The sequence below is a fragment of the Coregonus clupeaformis genome, chromosome 12 (genome assembly GCF_020615455.1).
Source record: "Coregonus clupeaformis isolate EN_2021a chromosome 12, ASM2061545v1, whole genome shotgun sequence".
Classification (NCBI taxonomy): domain Eukaryota; kingdom Metazoa; phylum Chordata; class Actinopteri; order Salmoniformes; family Salmonidae; genus Coregonus; species Coregonus clupeaformis.
Window position 1 is genome coordinate 34,787,704 of NC_059203.1, and position 10,856 is coordinate 34,798,559.

Below are 10,856 nucleotides of genomic sequence, written 5' to 3' on the forward strand. Positions count from 1 at the left end.
TATGGTAAGATGAACGCATATCTCTCAGTACATTATTCCCTGAAATCGATTTTCATTATCCACCTTTCATTTGATACTTTTGAAGAGCGACATTTTCTCTTGCTATCAAGCTTATTGTTCTGAACGAATGTTGACTTAAAAAAGAGTAGTGTAGCCTACAGTAGGCTACGTAGATCTGTTTTCCCCCACCAATCAACGCACAGAGAAATAGACACAAATAATAATTGAATAGAGACATGGTGATTTTATGAGCCTAATCAGATCGAAAATATTATGTTATTGTCACTGAATTTATTATGTACTAATCAGATGTGTTAAAAAAAAAATCAATTTGTAGTGTAGGCCAATTCATTGTGCTAATATTATATAATTATTATGTTCTGGCCCACCGACTATTAGCTCACAAAAAAAATTGGCCCTAGGCCAAATCTAGTTGATGAACCCTGGTGTAGATGAAGGGGAGGAGACAGGTTAAAGAATGATTTCTGAAGCCTTGAGACATTTGAGACATGGATTGTGTATGTTATTTTTTAAATATATTTTTTTCCACCTTTATTTAACCAGGTAAGCCAGTTGAGAACAAGTTCTCATTTACAACTGCGACCTGGCCAAGATAGAGCAAAGCAGTGCGATAAAAACAACAACACAAAGTTACATATGGGGTAAAACAAAACATAAAGTCAAAAATACCACAGAAAATATATATACAGTGTGTGCAAATGTAGCAAGTTATGGAGGAAAGGCAATAAATAGGCTATAGTGCAAAATAATTACAATTAGTATTAACACTGGAATGATAGATGTGAAAGAGATGATGTGCAAATAGAGATATTGGGGTGCAAATGAGCAAAATAAATAACAATATGGGGATGAGGTAGTTGGGTGGGCTAATTTCAGATGGGCTGTGTACATGTGCAGTGATCGGTAAGGTGCTCTGACAACTGATGCTTAAAGTTAGTGAGGGAGAAAAGAGTCTCCAGCTTCAGAGATTTTTGGCAGCAGCTGGTCATTGGCAGCTGATAACTGGAAGGAATGGCGGCCAAAGGAGGTGTTCGCTTTGGGGATGACCAGTGAGATATACCTGCTGGAGCGCATACTACGGGTGGTTGTTGCTATGGTGACAAATGAGCTAAGATATGGCAGGGATTTGCCTAGCAGTGATTTATAGATGGCCTGGAGCCAGTGGGTTTGGCGACGAATATGTAGTGAGGACCAGCCAACAAGAGCGTACAGGTCACAGTGGTGGGTAGTATATGGGGCTTTGGTGACAAAACGGATGGCACTGTGATAGACTACATCCAATTTGCTGAGTAGAGTGTTGGAGGCTATTTTGTAAATGACATCGCTGAAGTCAAGGATCAGTAGGATAGTCCGTTTTACGAGGGCATGTTTGGCAGCATGAGTGAAGGAGGCTTTGTTGCAAAATAGGAAGCCGATTCTAGATTTAACTTTGGATTGGAGATTCTTAATGTGAGTCTGGAAGGAGAGTTTACAGTCTAACCAGACACCTAGGTATTTGTAGTTGTCCACATACTCTAGGTCAGACCCGTCGAGAGTAGTGATTCTAGTCGGGTGGGCGGGTGCCACCAGCGTTCGATTGAAGAGCATGCATTTAGTTTTACTAGTGTTTAAGAGCCGTTGGAGGCTACTGAAGGAGTGTTGTATGGCATTGAAGCTTGTTTGGAGGTGTCCAATGAAGGGCCAGATGTATACAAAATGGTGTCGTCTGCATAGAGGTGGATCTGAGAGTCACCAGCAGCAAGAGCGACATCATTGATATACACAGAGAAAAGAGTCGGCCCAAGAATTGAACCCTGTGGCACCCCCATAGAGACTGCCATAGGTCCAGACAACAGGCGCTCCGATTTGACACATTGAACTCTGTCTGAGAAGTAGTTGGTGAACCAGGCGAGGCAGTCATTTGAGAAACCAAGGCTATTTAGTCTGCCAATAAGAATGCGGTGGTTGACAGAGTCGAAAGCCTTGGCCAGGTCGATGAAGACGGCTGCACAGTACTGTCTATTATCGATCACGGTTATAATATCGTTTAGGACCTTGAGCGTGGCTGAGGTGCACCCATGACCAGCTCGGAAATCGGATTGCATAGCGGAGAAGGTACGGTGGGATTCGAAATGGTCGGTGATCTGTTTGTTAACTTGGCTTTCAAAAACTTTCGAAAGGCAGGGCAGGATGGATATAGGTCTGTAACAGTTTGGATCTAGAGTGTCACCCACTTTGAAGAGGGGGATGACCGCGGCAGCTGTCTAATCTCTGGGGATCTCAGACGTTACGAAAGAGAGGTTGAACAGGCTAGTAATAGGGGTTGCGACAATTTCGGCGGCTAGTTTTAGAAAGGAAGGGTCCAGATTGTCTAGCCCAGATGATTTGTAGGGGTCCAGATTTTGAAGCTCTTTCAGAACATCAGCTGTCTGAATTTGTGTGAAGGAGAAGCGGGGGGGCATGGGCAAGTTGCAGCGGAGGGTGCAGAGCTGGTGGCCGGGGTAGTGGTAGCCAGGTGGAAAGCATGGCCAGCTGTAGCAAAATGCTTGTTGAAATTCTCGATTATTGTAGATTTATTGGTGGTGATAGTGTTTCCTAACCTCACTGCAGTGGGCAGCTGGGAGGAGGTGCTCTTATTCTCCATGGACTTTACCGTGTCCCAAAACTTTTTGGAGTTAGTGCTACAGGATGCACATTTCTGTTTGAAAAAGCTAGCCTTTGCTTCCCTAACTGCTTGTGTATATTGGTTCCTAACTTCCCTGAAAAGTTGCATATCGCGGGGGCTATTTGATGCTAATGCAGTACGCCACAGGATGATTTTGTGCGTGTCAAGGGCAGTCAAGTTTGAGGAGAACCAGGGGCTATATCTGTTCTTAGTTCTGTATTTTTTGAATGGGGCGTGTTTATTTAAGATTGAGAGGAAATTACTTTTAAAGAACAACCAGGCATCCTCTACTGACGGAATGAGATCGATATCCATCCAGGATACCTGGGCCAGGTCAATTAGGAAGGCCTGCTCGCTAAAGTGTTTTAGGGAGCGTTTGACAGTGATGAGGGGTGGTCGTTTGACCGCGGACCCGTTACAGACGCAGGCAATAAGGCAGTGATCGCTGAGATCCTGGTTGAAGACAGCGGAGGTGTATTTAGAGGGTAAGTTAGTCAGGATGATATCTATGAGGGTACCCATGTTTACGGATTTAGGGTTGTACCTGGTAGGTTCGTTGATAATTTGTGTGAGATTGAGGGCATCTAGTTTGGATTGTAGGATGGCCGGGGTGTTAAGCATATCCCAATTTAGGTCACCAAGCAGTACGAACTCTGAGGATAAATGGGGGGCAATCAATTCACATATGGTGTCCAGGGCACAGCTGGGGGCTGAGGGGGGTCTGTAGCAAGCAGCAACAGTGAGATACTTATTTCTGGAAAGGTGGATTTTTAGAAGTAGAAGCTCAAACTGTTTGGGCACAGACCTGGATAGTATGATAGAGCTCTGTAGGCTATCTCTACAGTAGATTGCAACTCCACTCCCTTTGGCAGTTCTATCTAGACGGAAAATGTTGTAGTTGGGGATGGACATTTCAGAATTTTTGGTGGCCTTCCTAAGCCAGGATTCAGACACTGCTAGAACATCAGGGTTGGCGGAGTGTGCTAACGCAGTGAATAACTCAAACTTAGGAAGGAGGCTTCTGATGTTAACGTGCAGAAAACCAAGGCTTTTACGGTTACAGAAGTCAACAAATGATAGCTCCTGGGGAGTAGGAGTGATACTGGGGGCTGCAGGGCCTGGATTAGCATCTACATCACCAGAGGAACAGAGGAGGACTAGAATAAGGATACGGCTAAAGGCTTTAAGAACTGGTCTTCTAGTGCGTTGGGTACAGAGAATTGAAAGTGCCTTTGAATGGGGTATGGTAGTAGGTGCCAGACGCACCGGTTTCTGTTAAGTTTCCCATGTGTATCAAGAATGGTCCACCACCCAAAGGACATCCAGCCAACTTGACACAACTGTGGGAAGCATCCCTATGGAATGCTTTCGACACCTTGTAGAGTCCATGGCCCAACGAATTTAGACTTTTCTGAGGGAAAAAGAGGGGGGGGGGGTGGAATTGGAGGGGGGTGATGCTGATTGGCTGACAGCTGTGGTATATCAGACATATACCACAGGTAGGAGAAAACATGTATTTTTACTGCTGTAATTACATTGGTAACCAGTTTATAATAGTAATAAGGCACCTCTGGGCTTTGTGATATATGGCCAATATACCACGTGTTGCATCATGCCTAAGAACAGTCCTTAACCGTGGTATATTGGCCATATACCACACCCCCTCAGGCCTTATTACTTAATTCTACTGTTAACCTACATACTTTCAGCTGAACCGAAACGCTAGTTTTGCACCTTAACTTTGTGCACCTTTTTGTACTTTGCACATTTCGGGGCATTGTGTCCTAAATACATTATTTATGAGGCTCAGTTGAGGATGTTTTTTATGTTTCTGAGTTTGCGGGTATCTATAATTTCCATTGTAAATAAAAAATAAAGAATTGTTATTAATATAAAATGTTTCTTTTTAGTATAAGACACATTACATTCAAGGCCATAAAGGAGAAAAACGTCTGCCCTTTGCATTCAATGATGTCATGGGTCTGGAGACACAGAAAAATGGGTTGCACCCTGATGACATCATCAATGCTCTGAAGGGCCATCTACCTGAGGGCTATGAGGTAATTCAGAAGTCATAAACACACACACACACACACACACACACATATACACACACACACAAGCTAGCCAAAGATGAAAATCAGATGCAAACAAAGTAGTAACATCTGACAAATCATATCTTTTTTTGGCCAGTTCAATCCATTCCACCCATTATCGGACCAAAAAGAAGAATACATTCAGAATCCCAGTTTAAGTGACAAAACTCACTGTCTGGTGAGTATTGTGACAGCGGACAAAATCTCTCTCATGCATAAGGATGTCATAGACAAGATGAAGCACATCAGGGCAGAAGCCAGTAAACTGGGTAAGTAAGCTCTTCAAACCCTTTATGTTTCTTAGCATTTCTAATCTTATCTTAATGGTAACTGTAACTATGGTTGGGTATTCAGCTGTAGTAGCTCTTGACTTTTAAATATTACATGACAGTGTTACTTAAGTTAGTCCTTATATTCATTACTTATATATTTCTATGGCAGAAATCCCTCAAATTGTTGTCATGACCATGCCAGACAAGGCTTGTGAGCTGGTGAACAGGAATGTGAAGAGAATCTACTACAGCAAGGCAATCAAAGAGAAGGTAAATCACCTCAGATCTGATCAAATTTCACAATGGCCACGTTCCAGGCTGACTACATTGCCAAATCTCACAACGCCTGGATAAGCTTTTACATATCAGCTGACCACATCATTTGATGAAGCAATTTGATGCCCAAAGGTACAGTTGAAGACATGGCACGCAACAATTGGTTGATGCAATGCAACATCTGCAATGTAGTCAGCCTGGAACGTGACCGTTAATCCTTGGTTGTGCTGACCTGATCCAAGGATCCTCCCTACCGCTAACCTGATCCAAAGATCATCCCTCATGCTGACCTGATCCAAAATCTCCCTCACGCTAAACTGATCCAAAGATCCTCCCTCATGCTGACCTGATCCAAAATCTCCCTACCGCTAAACTGATCCAAAGATCCTCCCTACCGCTAAACTGATCCAAAGATCCTCCCTCTGGCTGACCTGATCATCACTCACGCTGACCTGATCCTCCCTCTGGCTGACCTGATCATTCCTCACACTGACCTGATCATCCCTCACGCTGACCTGATCCAGCCCTTTTGTCTTCATCGTTTCTCAGATGCAGATCTGCAGTAATGAGCTGGGCGTTCCCATGAACTGCATCTTGCCAGTGAAGAACTACCACGAGGAGGGGGTGCTGGATGATGATATGGACATCCTGATACTGAACGCCATAACTCAGATTATGAACTTTGCCAATGATTACCTCTGCGACCTCCAACAACATGCATGAGTTTCACACACATGCATGAGTGTCACAACACCTAAATCAAGCGCTAGGACATTAGTGAGCCCTGCGGTATACTCCTAAGTGTAGATAACCTAGATTTTATTTCAGAGTAGTTCAAGGTCAATGTTGTCTTTCAAGGTCAATGGAGTCTTTTTCCCCCATAGGAAATAGGACATTTGTTTTCGAGGCAGGATAAAGTAAGATTGGAGGGAAAGTTCTCCTTTTAATGTTTTCATATTGTGGTTGTATAATTTCACTTAATGTAAAAGCCTAAATATACTGTTTAAAGGCACAATATCCACCTGTGTAACAAAAACTGGATATGCGTTATCCTACTTTAAACTATACATGTAACACCCAACAGTGTACACTTGCATTAGATAAGCCAATATCCTTGCTATAATGCAAAAACATGATATATAGATAACTCACATTGATTTTATATCAATCATTGTCCTTTTAAATATTTGATGTGACATTATAGTTGTGTTTCATATGCTTTTCCCTAGTAAAAAAATCCTGTGGGATTTCAATAAGAATTATATTTAGAATCCAATAGAAAATCCTAAAAGATTTAGTGCAAAAAGCGTTAATGCAGATAGTCAGGGTAATTTTTGGTTAACTATTTAACTAACTATTAAGCAGTGTTATGGCTTGGGGGTAGAAGCTGTTCAGGGTCCTGTTGGTTCCAGACTTGGTGCATCGGTACCGCTTGCTGTGCGTTAGCAGAGAGAACAGTCCCATAGGAGTCCAATATGACTGGTTCCAAAATCTGACAGGATTTTTGGATTGTATTTTAATTAGATCCTTGTATTGGAATCCTATAGGATTTCAATGTTTTTTTTTTCTCCTATAGGATTTCTATAATTGTTTTCATTTGTATAGATATTTATGTTACATTCTACATTATTTATCCTCAAAACTTGGCTATACACTATAGTTAACTTGCCTGCTTAACATATGGAGCACCTACCCTCCAAACCTCTTAGACAATTACCTATGAAGGTGGATAGTGGACACGTGAACTCTCTTGCACTAACTCTATGCACACACACTGACACCCCAACACACACATACACACACATACACACACACACACTACATACACCCACACACACATAAGTATGTATACTGTATACTGATGCCACACACACACTCAAACACTTTCACACTCCATATATATATATATATATATATATATATATATATAGATACCTCAATTACCTGAAACCCCTGAAAATCGACTTGGTACTGGTACTCCCTGTATATAGCCATGTTATTTTTACTCATATTGTTATTCGTTATTCACTATTATTCTTCGTGTCACTATATATGGCCCTCTGTAGCTCAATTGGTAGAGCATGGCGCTTGTAACGCCAGGGTAGTGGGTTTGATCCCCGGGACCACCCATACGTAAAAACATGACTGTAAGTCGCTTTGGATAAAAGCGTCTGCTAAATGGCATATTATTATATTATTATATATATAGAGTGACACTCAACATTAAGGATTGTCCGCTTGTCCGGGGCAAGTAAAAAAAAAAGTTGGACAACCAGAATATAGATTTCAGTTGTCCGAATGGACAAATAAAAAATCACAATATCAAACAATTACTCAGATCAGAATTGGATCAGGCACAGCAGTGCATGGTTGACATTCTGAGTAATTTGCCTATATTCTTATTTGCTATAGCTTATTTCAATATATATGTTATATTTACACAAAGCAAGAGAACAATGTAGACAGAGCCATGAGTCTCACCAAAGCATCGCAAAACATCCAGTCAGAATATATGTTGTTGTTTTTCTCTCTCTATTGAATGTCGGATGATCTGGGCCAATAGCGAAGTCTATTTTTAATGCGGAAACTCCTGTGTGTTATTGTTGTAGAAGCCCAAATGTTCTGTTTTCTCTCCATTTGATATGAATATGACTTGGCCTATTAAGCCACTCTCAGTTTAATGCATGCTAGATTTCTCCTGCCACGCTTTTTCATGATAAAACAATGAATTAATCTAACGGAGTTCTCAGAACGTTTTAAGTTGTTTTTGAATAACGGTGACCCGTCAATCAGGGCAGGCTTAGCCCCACATGTTTTTAGCCCCACCTGTATAGCTTTAAAATATATATATAATAATAATATTTATTTTATTTATTTATTTTGCCTGTTTTGCATGTTATACGTGTCACATATCAGTTTGCAAACAATGTAAAATCAATAAATAATTGAGTTAATAAAGCCGCATACAAACATGGTCTCCTTTTTGCTTTATTGACTAAGGCAGCTCCAAAATGCAGGGGTTTCAGCCTAGCTCAGTGCTTTCTGTGGTGGTGGGACAGCCAGCGGAAAATACAGAGTGTAAGGGTTGGTAATGTTCTCTAGTTGCACCATGATTGGCTCAGCGTTCTGTCACTCATGGGGACACTACGTCACCACAAAATCTACAGGGAGAGCTTGAAAATTCAAGCCCCTTGGGTGCTGCCATATACAGTGAGGGAAAAAAGTATTTGATCCCCTGCTGATTTTGTACATTTGCCCACTGACAAAGAAATGATCAATCTATAATCTTAATGGTAGGTTTATTTGAACAGTGAGAGACAGAATAACAACAACAAAAATCCAGAAAAACGCATGTCAAAAATGTTATCAATTGATTTGCATTTTAATGAGGGAAATAAGTATTTGACCCCCTCTCAATCAGAAAGATTTCTGGCTCCCAGGTGACTTTTATACAGGTAACGAGCTGAGATTAGGAGCACACTCTTGAAGGGAGTGTTGTCTGGACCTATGGCAGTCTCTATGGGGGTGCCACAGGGTTCAATTCTTGGGCCGACACTTTTCTCCGTGTATATCAATGATGTCGCTCTTGATGCTGGTGACTTTCAGATCCACCTCTACGCAGACGACACCATTTTGTATACATCTGGCCCTTCATTGGACACTGTGTTAACAAACCTCCAAACAAGCTTCAATGCCATACAACAATCCTTCAGTAGCCTTCAACTGCTCTTAAACACTAGTAAAACTAAATGCATGCTTTTCAATCGAACGCTGCTAGCACCCGCCCACCCGACTAGAATCACCACTCTCGACGGGTCTGACCTAGAGTATGTGGACAACTACAAATATCTAGGTGTCTGGTTAGACTGTAAACTCAACTTCCAGACTCACATAAAGAATCTCCAATCCAAAGTTAAATCTAGAATCGGCTTCCTATTTCGCAACAAAGCCTCCTTCACTCATGCTGCCAAACATGCCCTCGTAAAACTGACTATCCTACCGATCCTTGACTTCGGCGATGTCATTTACAAAATAGCCTCCAACACTCTACTCAGCAAATTGGATGTAGTCTATCACAGTGCCATCCGTTTTGTCTCCAAAGCCCCATACACTACCCACCACTGTGACCTGTACGCTCTTGTTGGCTGGTCCTCACTACATGTTCGTCGTCAAACCCACTGGCTCCAGGCCATCTATAAATCACTGCTAGGCAAATCCCGCCTTATCTTAGCTCATTGGTCACCATAGCAGCACCCACCCGTAGTCTGCGCTCCAGCAGGTATATCTCTCTGGTCATTCCCAAAGCCAACACCTCCTTTGGCCGCCATTCCTTCCAGTTCTCTGCTGCCAATGACTGGAAACGAATTGCAAAAATCTCTGAAGCTGGAGACTCTTATCTCCCTCAATAACTTTAAGCATCAGTTGTCAGAGCACCTTACCGATCACTGCACCTGTACACAGCCCATCTGAAATTAGCCCACCCAACTACCTCATCCCTATATTGTTATTTATTTTGCTCTTTTGCACCCCAGTATCTCTATTTGCACATAATCTCTTGCACATCTAGCATTCCAGTGTTAATACTATTGTAATTATTCTGCACTATAGCCTATTTATTGCCTTACCTCCATAACTTGCTACATTTGCACACACTGTATATATATTTTCTGTTGTATTTCTGACTTTATGTTTTTTTTTTACCCCATATGTAACTCTGTGTTGTTTTTATTGCACTACTTTGCTTTATCTTGGCCAGGTCGCAGTTGTAAATGAGAACCTGTTCTCAACTGGCTTACCTGGTTAAATAAAGGTGAAATTAAAAAATTAAAAAAAATAATCTCAGCTTGTTACCTGTATAAAAGACACCTGTCCACAGAAGCAATCAATCAATCAGATTCCAAACTCTCCACCATGGCCAAGACCAAAGAGCTCTCCAAGGATGTCAGGGACAAGATTGTAGACCTACACAAGGCTGGAATGGGCTACAAGACCATCAGCAAGCAGCTTGGTGAGAAGGTGACAACAGTTGGTGCGATTATTCGCAAATGGAAGAAACACAAAAGAACTGTCAATCTCCCTCGGCCTGGGGCTCCATGCAAGATCTCACCTCGTGGAGTTGCAATGATCATGAGAATGGTGAGGAATCAGCCCAGAACTACACGGGAGGATCTTGTCAATGATCTCAAGGCAGCTGGGACCATAGTCACCAAGAAAACAATTGGTACACACTACGCCGTGAAGGACTGAAATCCTGCAGCGCCCGCAAGGTCCCCCTGCTCAAGAAATTACATATACAGGCCTGTCTGAAGTTTGCCAATGAACATCTGAATGCTACAGAGGAGAACTGGGTGAAAGTGTTGTGGTCAGATGAGACCAAAATGGAGCTCTTAGGCATCAACTCAACTCGCCGTGTTTGGAGGAGGAGGAATGCTGCCTATGACCCCAAGAACACCATCCCCACCGTCAAACATGGAGGTGGAAACATTATGCTTTGGGGGTGTTTTTCTGCTAAGGGGACAGGACAACTTCACTGCATCAAAGGGACGA

The 10,856-nt window shown here is 42.2% G+C and overlaps 1 protein-coding gene across 1 annotated transcript in view; it reads left to right on the forward strand.

The window, feature by feature from the left end:
* Positions 1-7,132, forward strand: part of LOC121578058 (interferon-induced protein 44-like) — a 30,579-nt gene extending 23,447 nt beyond the window's left edge. Inside the window, exons 5-8 of the mRNA XM_045223838.1 lie at positions 4,576-4,725; positions 4,859-5,030; positions 5,203-5,303; positions 5,859-7,132. Of these exons, the coding sequence (XP_045079773.1) occupies positions 4,576-4,725; positions 4,859-5,030; positions 5,203-5,303; positions 5,859-6,032 (597 nt within the window). The 3' untranslated portion in view covers positions 6,033-7,132. The remainder of the gene's footprint in view (positions 1-4,575; positions 4,726-4,858; positions 5,031-5,202; positions 5,304-5,858) is intronic.
* The last annotated feature ends 3,724 nt before the right edge of the window (positions 7,133-10,856 follow it).